This window comes from Pseudorasbora parva, chromosome 20 (genome assembly GCF_024679245.1).
Source record: "Pseudorasbora parva isolate DD20220531a chromosome 20, ASM2467924v1, whole genome shotgun sequence".
Taxonomy (NCBI): domain Eukaryota; kingdom Metazoa; phylum Chordata; class Actinopteri; order Cypriniformes; family Gobionidae; genus Pseudorasbora; species Pseudorasbora parva.
Window position 1 is genome coordinate 13,570,660 of NC_090191.1, and position 15,990 is coordinate 13,586,649.

The 15,990-nt window shown below is 38.2% G+C and overlaps 1 protein-coding gene across 3 annotated transcripts in view; it reads right to left on the reverse strand.

Moving 5' to 3' along the window:
- Positions 1 to 14,784, reverse strand: part of LOC137049684 (uncharacterized) — a 36,224-nt gene extending 21,440 nt beyond the window's left edge. For all 3 annotated transcript variants that reach the window (XM_067428291.1, XM_067428289.1, XM_067428290.1), the window contains exons 1-7: positions 14,726 to 14,784; positions 13,890 to 14,103; positions 13,452 to 13,504; positions 12,806 to 12,985; positions 6,735 to 6,897; positions 6,108 to 6,524; positions 2,168 to 2,220 (exon numbers count right to left, since the gene is read on the reverse strand). In XM_067428291.1, the coding sequence (XP_067284392.1) occupies positions 2,168 to 2,220; positions 6,108 to 6,524; positions 6,735 to 6,897; positions 12,806 to 12,985; positions 13,452 to 13,504; positions 13,890 to 14,064 (1,041 nt within the window). In that variant the 5' untranslated portion in view covers positions 14,065 to 14,103; positions 14,726 to 14,784. The remainder of the gene's footprint in view (positions 1 to 2,167; positions 2,221 to 6,107; positions 6,525 to 6,734; positions 6,898 to 12,805; positions 12,986 to 13,451; positions 13,505 to 13,889; positions 14,104 to 14,725) is intronic.
- Positions 14,785 to 15,990: the final 1,206 nt, after the last annotated feature.

The following is a 15,990-nucleotide window of genomic DNA, read 5'->3' on the forward strand; positions in this document are numbered from 1 at the left end:
CGGGATGCACGTAACTAAGCGACAGAGTCCGTTAAAGATGGCGAAGTAGTATGTCCCGAAGCTTGCATACTTTTCTGCTACACACTCAAAAGTATATACCTTTTCTTCACAAAAAGAGTACATACTTTTAGGACGTAGTATAAGTAGGCGAATTGGGACGCAGCACTAGTTAATTAGTTAATTAATCCGAGTCTTTGAACAAATCGGTTGAGTGATTCCCCAGCATTTCGAGCGAATATGACTCATTCATTAACACAGTGACTTGCTGCCAACTGGCAATATTTCATATTTGTTTCATCTTGTAATTCTATTTTATATTTCTGTATTCAAAGCATTTTGTATAAAACATAAAACTAATGTCATTGCATTAGGCTATATATTTGCTCTGCTGTGCGAATGTATTTAAGGACCTCTCTCAGCATTAAATTGTGTAAATACATCTAAAAGCAACTTCAGATGCTGCATTGCCACCTCTGCAGCACAGGATTCCTTGGGCTGAATCAATAAATGTAAGATTTTAAATTAAAAGATGGCATGCTTAATTTTAATAAGATATAGCTATTTTAAAAAGGTAGCCTTGTTTGACTAAATATATGACGCTAATAGATGGCAATTATAGAAATATATTAATCTCTGGCTTTATTTTTCAATGTGTTAATTCATATTTTCTTAAACATGTAATTGAACGACAAGAGCGCATTAAACGTTTCTGTTTCTGTTTTCAGTTAAAAAGGTGTCATTTAAGCATCATGAGTTAATGAGTTTTACAACGAAAGTGATTCAATCAATTACTTTAATAGCTCGATAAACTTTATATTAGAGCTGTTGGTAAAGCCAAAACGAACTATGTCTATTAATTTTCATATTACTACTTTAAAGCTGCTTTGAAATAATCTGTATTGTAAGAAGTGCTAGGCCTAGGCTAGGCTATATATAAATGAAGATGACTTGACTTGACCCTTGAATCGATTCTGCTCTGCGTTTAGGCCAGTCTCTCCACGCTGTCCAGTGAAGTGCGCAGCCTCCGGCTCACAGATTGAGAGTTGGTCAGCTGAATAAGGCTAATAAGTGTGCCAAATAGTTGTGAGACCAGATGCCACATAAATTATATTTAATACGATAAATTAGTATTTCACTGCACGCGAATGAAGAAGAAAGCTCCGCCCATGTTGAGATCAAACTAAAGCATGCATCCACGTTTTATTTTGTATTTATGAGCGAGTGTTTTATACGCGCATCGAGTTTATATGTATATGCGAGTGTTTATAGGTGTATATGCATGGAAGTTTATATGCATATGCAAGTTATTTACAAGTGTGTATGTAGTCATTACTATCATTATATGTATTGGTATGGATTTCATATTAGTGTATATATGTCATATGTATTTTGAACATCCAATAGTATACATGTATATGCCCGTGTGTTATGTATGTATTGATAAGCGAAGTTTGATTTAAATCCTACGTGGCGCCTCATACCAAACGGCAGTTAGATTCCAGCAATTGTTTTGAAAATGTTTTTTTATGTTCTAAAATGTGACATCTATGGCCAAACATAATACCTATGTTTTAAGCACCGTCATCACTCACAGTAAAAACCATTGAGTTCCATTTCAAAGGGTCAAGCGTGTTGCATCTAGCTAGATGCAGTGGGAAAATTCCTTTTCTCTAAACTACTGAAGCCTAAAATAATGCAGTGTTACTGCACAGCCATAACAGTGCTGAGGCTTACTCACACGTTATTGGCTTGCCAGTGGGGACTACACAAACCAATGGCAGAGCGACGTAACTGCGCAAACTCACTGCGCAAATCAGTGCGGAACCCGCTGAGCTGAGCCTAGATCCCCCCAGAATGGGATATATATTATATGTATGGATCTATGCATGTGATCTTACAAAAAAAAACCATTGAGGTACTGTGCGCACTGTAAAAAATCCAAATTATGTTTTGTATGACAAATTCAGCTTTTAAAGTTTATTCAACTATTTAACGTGAACATTCTTGGATAACTCAAACAATGTTTGTACAACTATTGACCCTAAGTTGAAAAACCTCAAAAATGTTCTGCAGGTGGTTGCCTTAAACCTTTTTTTTTATTTTTTTTTAAGTGTCTTTGGCAAATAAGTGGATTAAAATCAACATCAGATTACTTTGGTTAAATCACCTTCGTTGTCTGTCTTTTAGCCTTGCATGTTTGTTCTGCTCCTGGCTTTGCACCTGTATGTTGAAAAAAAAAAGAAAAGAAAAAAAAATCCAATGAATATATTGGTCCTGTTCATTATTATTCTGCCAATTCTGAAGACCTGCCTTTACATGCGCATGAACTTTAAATGGGATGGTGGATTATGATTTCACTTTTTAAACTTTAGTTAGTGTAATGTTGCTGTTTGAGCATAAACAACATCTGCAAAGTTATGACGCTCAAATTTCAAAGCAAAGGGAGATATTTTCTTTTAAAGAAATCACTTTTTAAGGACTGCAAGTGGCTGGTAGGGACTACACAAGCTAGTGACATCACTAACCCTGCAATTTACATAAACCCACACAACAAAGGGGGTGAGGCCATGTTGAGAATTTATAAACTGTAAAAAAATATTTAGAAAAAAAGTTACCTGGTTGCCTTAAAAATTTGAGTTCATTGAAAATTAAATTTTGAGTAAATCCAATGAACATTTTTTGAGATTCGACCACCTTTATTCAAATATTATTAAAAGATTTTGTAAGCATATTGGGTAATTGTGTGTGTTTTATTTTTGATGACGCAGTGAAACCATAGACCGTAAAAAAATATGGACGACTCGACATCATCCGTTTCCGCTTGCCAGATTTGAAGCTTTCAGGTGGCCTCTGCACGGTGCTGACATCTTGGGACCGAGTCTGCGCAGTGGAGATTTCGGGACTGGAGTTGCGCAGTAGAGAGCAGGAAGTACAGTCGCGATATCAAAAGCCCGCCACACTCTCGCAGATGCAGAACAATTAATTATGTTGGTGTGAAATAAACAGTTATGGAAATTAAAGCTAAAGCTCCAATCTGCTCCCAAAAATTCAGAAAAAAGTTAGTTAGTGCCTCAGTGACAACTTCACTCAGAGAAGACGTCAGTCTCAGCTGTCAATCATGACGTCACACACCCCGTTTTTATAGCATCAAATAACTAAATAAAACTAAACTTATTTTAAAAACAAACACTTGAAATGAAATCATTGTGATGAGAACTGCCTTCAGTGACAAACTAACTTTGGGGAAAAAATATTTGAAGTGTAATTTTTATTGTTTAGTTTGCCTCACATCCATTAGAAAACACAGAGGGGCGGCTATACTGGGACCGGTCACCAGGGGGCGATCTTGTGGGCGGAGGGTTAGTCCAAAAAAAAATCTAGTGACGTCATTCCTGCAGGAAGTGCAGGGGTGTAGTCCAAAGCAGCCGTCCGATGTATGCTTTGAAAGGGAACTTCTGTTAAATAAAATATCTCGCTTGGCATTGAACTTTTGAGCGTATTATTAAGTATTATTTATGCTCTAACAGCAACATTTCACACTAACTAAAGTTTGAAAGATGGAATCGCGAAGAACGGGACCTTTAAAAAAAACAATGAGGAAGTGCCAGTGCCTGGTTGCATAAAACTCCTTAAGTTTTTCCCTTAAGTATGATACTTAAGGCGTGATTTCCCCTTATCTAAGGGAATGATTTAAGGGTGTTGCATATAATCCCTTAAACGGTTCTCTTAGGTAAGGGACACCGCTAAGTGTTTCACGACTGCGACCCAGGTTTTACCGTTATAAAATTCTATTGTTGCCATAGACACGCTACGCTGGTGGGTTAGAGATTCAACAAAAGGAATATTACACGGAGTGAGAACATTATTGTCTTAAATCAAATAAAAATGATCAGTGCTGAGGATAAACGATTTGAAGATCACGACAAAATAAAATACTATGCTTGGTAACGTTATTTGTTTCACACGTTAGACCTTCTTAGCAAAAATCAGCTTCAACACCGGCAGAGCGCCAGCAGCACGCCAAATCATGCAGCAAAGTGAGGTTTTATTGCTTCTTTGTTAACAATTATTTTAGTCTATTGTTAATTTTACTTAGAACAGCCTCAATGTAATTTTTAGATTTTTTTCATTATTCCTTCAAAACACTTGTGAATTGCAGAAAGACGCAAATATCCTCTCCAGCCGCGACAAGAGAAAAACTGCAGAGACATGAGTCTACAGAAGACAAAACTGCAATTAGAGATCGAAAAACTTAAAAAGGGGAAGGAAAATCAAGACCTTTACAACTTCATTCTTAATAACAAACTAATGCAGCTACAAAGTGAATGAAAAATAACAATCACATCAATTGACGAATACATTTTTTTATGACAGATCTGACAGGTTTTGTATTTATTTATGATTTATTTATTTATATTTTATTTATTTATATTTATGACTATTGTCCATAGGCTACTAGCTAAACTAATTAAAGAATGCATTTACGATGGCATCTCTGACAACAAATCCAGCCCGTTGAAAATCTTGTTTATTTTCTTCATGAGCCTCTTCTGCTTCTTGAGCCTCTTCTTCGACATCATCTCCCTCTTCACAATACATCTTTGACATGTTAAAAAGAACAACGCTGGCGACAATAATTTTGCAGGCCCTTGGAGGCTCAACGCGCAGCTCGCTGTGGAGACAGTGAAATCTGCGTTTGAGCTGTCCGATCGTCCTCTCAATTATAGACCGTGTGTGTGTCAACGCATTGTTGTATCTTTCCTAGGATCAAACGATGATCATAAGTATCAACAAGTCAAAATACATTTTAATACATTGAAAAATATGATCAATAAGTTGACAATAGCCTATGTTTTCACTTAATTTTCAACTTTTCAATGTTAATAAGCTATAGTCTAAATATAAAAAAAATCTCAAGTCAGTTAAACGTAATTTAAGTTGAAATGATTTGTAAATGTAAGTTGTCTGTAACATTATTAAATACATGCCTGTGCAGTGTTAAGGGGATTCATGAAGGGCGTCATGAGCCATGGTCGGCAGGGGTAACCACTGTCCCCTAGCAGAAGACCACCGTGCATCCCAGCCTCAAAATCTCTTCCGATCTTGCTCTCTGTCAAAATCCTAGAGTCATGTGTACTCCCTGGCCATGATGCAATAACATTTCTAATTCTGCACAGATGGTCACACACTAGCTGCACATTAACAGAATGGTAATTTTTTCTGTTAACATAACATTTTTTCTGATCTTCACGCGTGCGGGGAGCCTGAATTCTGACATGTGTGCCATCGATTACACCACTTATTCGAGGAAACCCCGCTTTCCGAAAAAAAGAGGTTTGAATGGCATCCAGTTCAACACGCAATGGAAATGTCACAGTTTGGCTTAAATAACAGCAGAGAGCCCCTGCAACCCGGTGAATAACTCTACTAACTGACGATTTATGAACATGGAAAACATCTCCCACTACAGACTGGAAACTCCCAGTTGCAAAGAACCGAAGTGCTATAAGCAACTGTAACACAGAGGGTAGTGAGTGGTTGCGCTGGGTAACATGATCAAGATCGCCTTCCAGTTTGTTAGCGATCTCATATATCCCGCGGCGATCAAATCTATATTCGCGAAGCAGTTTTTCCATCGCTAAGATGGTCCAGAGGATTCTCCCTATCGCGAAAAATTCGCCTGGGCACATTTACATCTTCAACAGGATCAATAAACTCAGCCATTTTTTTCTCATTAATGTTCGTCAACTCTTAAGGTAAAGTTTTCCTAACCTTAAACTATACTTAGGAAAATGACAGTTAAGGGGCTTTATGCAACACTTAACGGTTTTTAAGGGATTACTTAAGTGAAAAAAAGACATTTTAGGATAATTCTAAGGGTTTATGACGTTTCAGTTTAATAAACCCTTAGGTGATACTTAAGGGTTATTTTATGCAACACCCTTAAGTTTAAGGGAAACCTAAGGGCGATCTTAAGGGAAATTTTCACTTAAGGTGTTTTATGCAACCGGGCACTGTTCTTTCAGCAGCTGACTAAAACTCAAGCACATGTTTTGATTAAAATGTCAACAACAAAAAAATTGTCAAATCAAAAAATCCACACATACCTTTAGGGTCTGCTTTCCTCTTTATTTGTCTTTTTGTCCCTGGGCCTGGTTTTGATACTGGGCCTGGAGTGCCATGCTCATTGGACAGTTTAGAACAGGTAGAAATGGTAGAGGCTGGAGTCAGAGGAGATGCTAGGGAAGAAGATATAGGACTAGACTGAGAGGTGATGACATCAGGATGAGTCGTGGGGGAGGCTTGAGGAGCAATGGTTAAAGACATAGAAGAGGTCACGGAGGTGGTGAAGGAAACGGGAGAAGCCACAGAGGAAGATGCAGGAGGAAGTAAAAGAGTGTCAGACTCAGTGGTGAGCAGAGGTGTGGACTCTGATGCTGGGTCTGCTGGTGCAGTCTCTGTCTTTGTGCCATTTGTGGCCGAACTCTCTCCCATGCTGATTGCTTCATTATCTGTGTTAGCCACTGTTGGAAAAAAGAAACTGATGTGGACAGCAGAATAATAATAATAATAATAATAATAATAATAATAATAATAATTAAACAAAAGTAAAAAAAAATATTAAAAATAATTAAGTTTTTAATATGGTTTAAGTTTAAGTCCACCTATGGGTTGTATTTAATAATGTAATGTCAATTTGACATTATCAAAATAATACAAGATTTGTTTATTACCATCAAGAAGACGTTCATACATCCTCTTTATTGTAAGAAAAGCATCCTGAGTATCTTCTGTGTCCATCTTCCATGGACATAAACACTCAGCAGAAAAACCACTTGAGGTTCTCCTGGCAAGGAGAAGGACTGGGTACCTCTCTAAAAGTTGCCACTTGTGGAGCTGGAATGAAATTGAGACAAAATCATAAAAACTGAAAATCAGATCAATAACAAAGTTATTGTCACAAAGTCGCTCTCAGGAGTTCAGTGAATTCAAGCGTGGTACTGTGATAGGTTGCCACCTGTGCAATAAGTCCATTCAGGAAATTTCCTCACTACTAAATATTCCACGGAAATATTCAAATATTCAACTCTTAGTGGTATTATCAGCCACAAAGTAGTAGGCCACGTAAAATCAAAGAGTGGGTCAGCACATACTGAGGCGCAGAAGTCACCAACTTTCTGCAGAGTCAACAGCTACAGAACTCCAAACTTCATGTGGCCTTCAGATTAGCTCAAAATGTGGCCTTCAGATTAGCTCAAAAGCAGTGGGTAGAGAGCTTCATGGATTGGGTTTCCATGGCCGAGCAGCTGCATCCAAGACTTACATCAAGTGCAATACAAAGCATCAGATGCAGTGGTGTAAAGCACGCCGTCAGTGGACTCCTAGAGCAATGGAGACATGTTCTCTGGAGTGATGAATCACGCTTCTCTGTCTGGCAGTCTGATGGATGAGTCTGGCTTTGGTGGTTGCCAGGAGAATGGTACTTGCCTGACTGCATTGTGCCAAGTGTAAAGTTGGGTGGAGGGGGGATTATGCTGTGGGGTTGTTTTTCGGGGGTTGGGCTCTGCTCTTTAGTTCAAGTGAAAGGAACTATTAATGCTTCAGCATACCAATATATTTTGGACAATTTCATGCTCCCAACTTTATGGAAACTTTGTGGGGATGGCCCCTTCCTATTCCAACATGACTGTGCACTAGAGTCCTGCAACGGGTTGGGGGTACCCGCATAAAAGTGGCTAAAACGGGTGGATTGTGACATTTATAAAATTCACGGGCGGGGATGCGGGCGGATAATTAACTCTGTGCGGGCGGGTAGTAGCACGGATGAAAAATATGTGCAATATTTCTGTGGCGAGGTGGACGAGCGAGAGATCAAGCGAGACGAGGGCGTGATTGTGAATGACGGTCACCTGCGAGTCACACCGGTCTCGAGTCCTCTTATGAGGGAGCTCGGAGGCATATAAGGACGAGAGATCACCAGACCTGGATTTGATGTGGAGTTGTGTTTACATTTATTATGTGTGTGGTATGTTGGAGTTAAACTATGCAAGACAGTGGCCCTTATAGGACTGAGTTTGGACCATAGACTGTATAAAAAATACTGACGTAGTGTCTGTGACGTCACCCAGGATTCTAAAGTGCAGTTAGTAGAGATGAGCTGGCCATTGAATTCTTGGCAGACTCCAGTTGACTCCATAGGAGCAGGCAGTTGCCACCTTGGCAACGCATCATTGCGCATCAAGCCCGAATAACAGAAAATGGGCAAAGAGGCGGGATGTGGGCGGAGCTCATGTGATGCGATGACTAACAGACAGCAGACAAATGGCTATCCACCTGCCACTCAAAGTAACCACGCCCTTAATTATGCAGAACTTTAAGGCTTTATATAATCTAAATGCATGTGTTATAAAAAAAAATAATCACAGTTGTCATGAAAGGCAAAATTATAGATCAAAACCACAATTTGTACCAGGCTGTAAACATGATTTTTTTCTGCTGTGAAGTTATGCATTTTATCATGGGGCTCAATGAAATTCTGCTCTCTTCTGTAGCCTGTCCCTAGTGGCCAGTCGAGGAAATGTAGTTTAAGTCACTTTCATTTACATTTATGCATTTAGCAGAGGCTTTTATTAAGTGACTTACAACTCAGGAGTACAGGAAGCGATCTGTCAAGAAGAGGCAACGAAACACAAAACGTGCCCTAAAAACCAAGATTTGTACACTACTCAGAGTAGGAAAAACCAGAAAAGGGGAAGGAAAAAAGAAAAAGTAGTGGAGGAAGAGTTTAGAGTTTTTTTTTTTTTAATTATAAGATTAAGTGCTCATGGAAGAGATGAGTTTTTATCTGTCTTTTGAATGAAGCTAGTGATCCTGTCATGCGTATGAAGGACGGAAGATCGTTCCACCAACCAGGAACAATGAATGAAAAGGTCCTGGAGAGGGATTTCATGCCTCTCTGCTCTTTAGCTGAGCGAGGGCTTCTGGTGGGGGATGTAGACTCGTAGGAGTGAGTCGAAGTATGCGGGTGCTGAGCTTGTGGAAGATCCATAAGCAAAAGTTAGAGCTTTGAATTTGATCCAGGCAGCGAGTGGTAGCCAATGCAGAGAGATGAAAAGAGGTGTGACAGGAGCCATTTTGGGCTCATTGAAGACAAGACGTGCCGAAGCGTTCTGGATCATTTGCAGCAGTTTGATTGCACAAGATGGAAGTCCAGCCAGAAGCGCATTGCAATAGTCAAGTCTAGAAATGACCAGGGCTTGGACAAGAAGCTGAGTTGCATGCTCCGTAAGGAACGGTCTGATTTTCCTGATGTTGTGCAACGCAAACCTGCATGACCGAGCTGTCTTTGAGATGTGTTCTTTGAAGGACAGCTGGTCATCAAAGATTACTCCAAGATTTCTGACCGACCCTGAAGGGGTAATCAAAGATGAACCTAGCTGAATGGTAAAATCGTGTTGTATGGTCGGATTAGCAGGGAAGACGAGCAGCTCAGTCTTTGCTAATTTACATACATTTCTTCCGTATTGCCATACAGCAATTTACATACATTTCTTCCCTATAAACAATACTTCCGTATTGGCTTTAACAAAAACTGGTCTATACGAATACTTTTTCATTTTGTCCTCAAAGTTGATGTGGTAGAAGCAGGAAAAATGGCCACGGGTATTGATTTGAGCGAGTTTGACAAGGGCCAAATAGTGATTGCTAGACCACTGGTTCAGAGCATCTCCAAAACTGCAGCTCTTGTGGGGTGTGCCCAGTCTGCAGCGTTCTGTATCTATCAAAAGTGGGGAGAAGCTGTGACTGAAAAATGGGACAGTTTTTGCTTTTATGTCTACGACATCCTGAATGTGAAATCAAGTGTGGTATGTATGTAAATTGTAAAATTGTTAAAATCCAATAAAAAAAAATTATTTACAAACAAAAAAGTGGGGAGGACTAGTGGTGAACCGACGACAGGGTCATGGGCGGCCTTGGCTCATTAATGCACATAGGGATCGAGGGCTGGCCTGTGTGATCCGATCAAACAGATGTAGTGGACAGCAGAATTCCAGGGCCCAGTTTATGGCCGGGCCCCTCTTTGCCCATAACAGTGGACAAAGGTTTGCTCCATTTTGATTGGATCTTGTTGGACTAGCACAAACAAGATGTCCAGCCCATCAGATAAAGATGCTTGGACAACATCCAGACACCTCTTTGAGGGCAAGAAGAAGACCTCTAGTACCAAGCCCAGGAAAGACAGGACTTCTCATTGGTCCACATGCAGTTTCTGCCTTTCACCCATCTAGAGACGGATCCCTAATGTCCTGATTTGTGACGGCCATAAACATTCCTCAGGACTTGAGCAGTAGTGGGTGAAACAAAGAAAGACCAAAACTGATCCATCCAAATCCATTCACAACTATGTTTGGAAACCTTAAGACTGATGCAAACTACACACATCCATTTCATACTTATTCAGAGAAATAAGTATGCTCAGTGACCGCTATTTGTAATGCAACATCTTCCACAAATTCAGCTTTTAATGAACAAATGAATGAACACATGACAGTTCAATCTTTTTCCATCATGTTTAGTGTCTATTTGTTTAGTATATTGCCAAGGGTATTCTGATGGTGGTTTGGAAAGTGAGAAATGCATTGATGAACTTTAAAGACCCTTTAAAGACTTCTAACTGTGTACAGCTTGCAAATGAGTTCCACAGGGGAAAGAAGGGTGGGCCACACTGTGTGCCCTCTCTGATGCCAGCAGCCAATAGCAACACTGGAATGAAGAAGCGCCAAATTGCAATCTCCTCCTATTCGGAAAAGGATAAAGGTACCCTTTCAATAGACACTCCTTGTTCTGAGTCTGCCTGCCGAGGATTAGACTGTGACAGAGCAACCAGGTTCTGAGTCTCCACATCCGAGAGACAAACAGTTCACCAAGTTCTGAGTCTGTCCGCCGAGGATTAGACTTTGACAGAGCAACCAAGTTCTGAGCCTCTGGTTTAACCAGAGAGACAACACAAGATCCAAGGATCTGAATCTACAGCTTGTGAGGCAGTGACAGATACGACAACGTTCTGAGCCTCCAGCCTGTGAGGAAAGAGACATTAACCAACACTACGTTCAGAGTTTTAGTCCAGCGAGACGACTACAGCACGTCCCGAGTCTCCATGCTAAAGAGACCAGAGCAGATTGACCAACTTCTGACTGTCTAGTCCAAAGAGGCAGAAGACACACAGAGACATTTGCAACAAGGTTAAGCTCAGGAGAGCAAACCTTCACTTCAAGGTTCCTTCGTCTGCGTGTTCCAGATTAAGGACCTTCTGCACCTACTTCAGGGCCTCATCTGCGTGTTCCAGATTAAGGACCTTCTGCACCTACTTCAGGGCCTCATCTGCGTGTTCCAGATTTTAGGACCCTTTGGTGCCCCAGGAGATCCGCATCCCACAGATCTTCGTGTTCAAGGCTGTTGAAACAGATTCCAGCTCCTTTCTTCACTGCACTGTCTCCCAGCAAAACCATTGGAAGAAGTCATCACCACCGGACTGCTTACTCAACCACGTGGAACGTAAATATCACTTAACCAAACCTCTTTCTAGAGACCTTTGCATTGTTGATTATTATCAGTATATGATTTTCTAATTTACATTAGAGGTAATATAACTGATGCTAGTTAATAACAAATAATCTTTCGTTTATTTGTTTGATACATAATAAGGTTCTTCACCTTAATTTCAGGGAAACAACAGTTTATCTTTCCATAAGATAACGTAACTCTTCTATAGCCACACTTAACTTACTCACATGTATTTTATGCATTTTACGCACTTTAGTCCTTTATCATTCATTGTATTCATTTAGTAGTTGTGTTAATTGTTCTGTTTATCTTTTGTTAATAAAATCTATTTTATTACAATTGTGTCTTCCTTGTGCTGATAAGGCAGAAAAGGCTCTACAAGTTAGAAATCTCACCAATCTTTCAGATAAATCAGCTGACCAACCCTTTACATTCATTATAAATGACTGGGCAGCCTCCTGTGCGGAGTGTTCTCATACAGCCAAGGTAAAAGACCTTGACTAGTGTCCCAAACTAAGAGGGGGGAAGGTGGTCATCTGATGTACTCATAACCACTCATTAAGTGACGTGTGATCCAAAAATCACAACGTCAGCGGTGACGTGAGTACCAATCACTACCTTACTTAGTGTCCTTGGGTGGACAAAAGTAAAATTCACTACACAGACAAGCTACTGTAGCTCAAATTGATATAAGGGTGTCAAAAAACACAGTACACCACAGGTTGTTGCGCATGGGGCTGCATAGCCACGTGCCCATGCTGACCCCTGTATACCTGTCTACAGTGCCAACAGCGGGTACGTGAGCATCAGAACTAAACCACAGAGCAATGAAAGAAGGTTGCCTTGTCTGATGAATTACAATTTATTTTACATCATGTGGATGCAGGGTGTGTTGCTGACCTGGGGAACACATGGCACCAGGATGCACTATGGCAAACCGGCAGAGGCAATATTCTGGTAGGAAACCCCTGGTCTATACGAATTTTTTTTTATTTTATACTTTATAATTCAGCGTTCTTTATCAGACCTGAGTACCATGGAAAAACCCACAGATGTTACACTTCAGTCTGTGTGCACACCGAAAAACGAACCGCCGAAACGTCTGTGTGTGTATTATTTATATATATATATATATATATATATATATATATATATATATATATATATATATATATATATATATATATATATATATATATATATATATATTTTATCACTAACGTCTAAAAGATAAACCTACCAGAAGATGTGTTGCATCGTAGACTTTGTTCACACTGCTGTTTTTTTTTTGCCGGTCTTTCCATTCTTGAGAAAGCTGTTTCTTTTTTTTCTCAAGCTTCTGCTTATATGGCTGCTTGGCACTACAGTGTTGACATGTTTTGCTTGCTACTCCAATTTTTTTTCTGCATATGTAGCAATCCTGTAAAAAGAAACATAAAGGATAATTAGAGCAATGCATGCTGTTATGACAAGAGTCACTTTCAAAAAACATTTAAAGAAAACAGTATAATGCTACTCAGAACCTGGTTTAGGGAACTATAAGTTCAGACATAAAATTAATGGTTTATGGTTGCCTTCTATCAAAAATATCAGAAGAAGGCTATAGAAGAGATTTATGATTAAATGTTGAAATAGCCATATACTGTTGTAAACTTCAAAAACAAATACCTACTGAGAATGACACATGTGAGTTATGTAGTATAACAGATGCACTCATCATAAAAACATGCACATATCATATCAACACATGTAACCGAATGGTTTCAGATGGTGCACAAACTGCAGTTAGAGTCCAGCTATTGTTTTGAAAAGTTTTTTTTCTTCTTAAATATGGTATATGATTATGTTTAAGTGGATAAAAATCAACATCAGATTACTTAAATCACCTTTTTTGTCTGTCCTCTAGCCTTGCATGTTTGTTCTGTTCCTGGCTTTGCATCTGTATGTAAGAATGACATGTACAAAAGTATTCACAGCACATACATACACACACACACACACACACACACACATATACATATATATATATATATATATATATATATATATATATATATATATATATATATATATATATATATATATATATATATACACACACAAACGTATTGTAGAAACTATCGTAGAAACTTGTTATGAAGTGTTACTTTGTTTTTAATTGAGAAGTAGATATTGGGTTTAATGTTACACAAAATAATTATTTTATTTAGGCTATTTCTTAATTAGTTTTCCTAATTTAATCAGTGACTTGTCATACATTTTTCCACTAGTTGCATAAAGACGCATGAAGCAAAATGACCAAAGACTTTGAGAATGAAAATGACCTGTTTGCGTCTCAGGATCTTCTTGTTTCATTCTGAATGTTTCTTCAGTCTCCAGGTTTTCACTCTCCTCTTTAATAAACTCCATCTCTGTTTGTTTCTCAGATTCTTCGTCTTTAACACTGAATAATGTTTCTTCAATCCTCTTGTCTTCAATCTCCTCTTTAATAAACGCCATGTTTATAACTGAATCTCAGTCACTTCACCAGTGTTTGTCCTGTTTAAGATGAGAATAATTAACAGAAAATAAAATCGAGCTCAATCAGCTCTAGTTCAGTAGTTCAGACAGTGCACTGCATGGTAGGGAGTCAGAGTAAGAATGAATAAAAATAAAAACAGATTATACAGATAATTATACTTAGGCATATATTATTTACATCCAATATGCATTTATTTGTAGATAATATTAATAGATAACACTGTCATGAAAACATTAGAAGTTGCTTTGAAAAGTTGTCATTACACGTTTCTGCTGTTGTTCATTCACACTGGTGAACTGTAGGTGTCGTCCGCGCGCTGTGATTCAAACGCTTAGAAAATGAATCATTTTGAGAGGCATTTGATTCATTTGAATCTGAATTGTTTTCGAAAAGCTCAGTTTCTCTAGCTTTACTTGCCAATGACCAAACAGCGAGTTTATGATGAAGATGAACTAATTCACAATAAACGGAACGCATCAGACGCACGTTTTAACTTACGTGTATATAAACGACGTTCATTCATATTACGCCTAGATACATTATGTTACATTCAAAAATAATGATATTTATATGTTCTCTATAAAACTGTACAAATGGGTTGCAATGATTTATACACTTTTAATGATCAAAAGCACAAACCTTTCTTCAACTGAATCACAGATACATGAGCGCGGTGCAGTCTTATGACATCATGTCGCATCACCAAATTAAAAGTCCCGCTCACAAGCTCACTATAGAAATTAGAAATTAAACGAATTATCGTAAATGTGTGTGTGAGTGCGTGTGTGTGTGTGTGTGTGTGTGTGTGTGTGTGTGTGTGTGTGTGTGTGTGTGTGTGTGTGTGTGTGTGTGTGTATTATTAAAAGGTTTTCTTTTAATATACAATTTATGCATGTTCAGGGACATATCGACACCCGAAGATATGTTAAGGAAACCAACACATTATAAGCGTTAAACTGGAGCATATGTCCACACTAGAGGCTTAGTAACTACTAATTCATAAATACATAGTCACGTTTCCATCGAAACTACCCAGGACAATTTGTCCCAGGAAAAGGAACTATCCCAACAGTTGTTTTATACTGCTAGTATAATTGTACGTTTTAAGTTAACTTAAGAGCATATTTATATATTATAAGTAAAACACTATGCTCCTATTTAGGTAATAATAATATTTAGGTATTGTATTTTCTTTACACCTGAAAGTGAAATATACCTTTACCTGTACTGCATTTTTTTAAGCTGCCAGTCACTACCAGCATTTAAAAAAAAAAAAGTTCACAAATCTTTCAAGGCTCCCAGAAATATTTTGTTCTATGAATATCACACGGCATTATTTTTTAAACAACAAAAAAAACGTTTATTCTAGCTTCATGCATTAATTTGTTTTGACCATCTATTGAATGTGGATAAGTTTAATTTAAAAAAGCAAAAAAAAAACAAACAAAAAAAAAAACATTCTAACAAAAAGTTAAAAACTTACATTTACCTGGTTGTGTGAATGAGCACAATTTACAGCTTTTACAGTTTATATTTTCACACCTGGACAATAATAGTTATATCTCAAGTTTAATTGTCTTCATCATTAGTTATGCTGTTTTGGTAAGATTGCATTAACTGGGAAAATTATGTTAGAAAATGTAATTTGTTCTTTGTAAGGTAGAAGAAGTGTATGCTGAGTAAAGCGAGAAAGGAAAGCAGGAAAATTCCGTCAGTGGTGGGGAAAGACTCTAGTTGATTTGTCAATTCCTATGTTCACTACCAGTGGACTACACAAAAATTCACATACTCAAAATAAGGAACATATATGTTTTCTTTAGAAATCAATATTTTCAAACTATGCAAGTTTATAAGGCAGTATATAAAAAGTATTTAAAATGCTACTCAATCAAAAGAGTGAACAC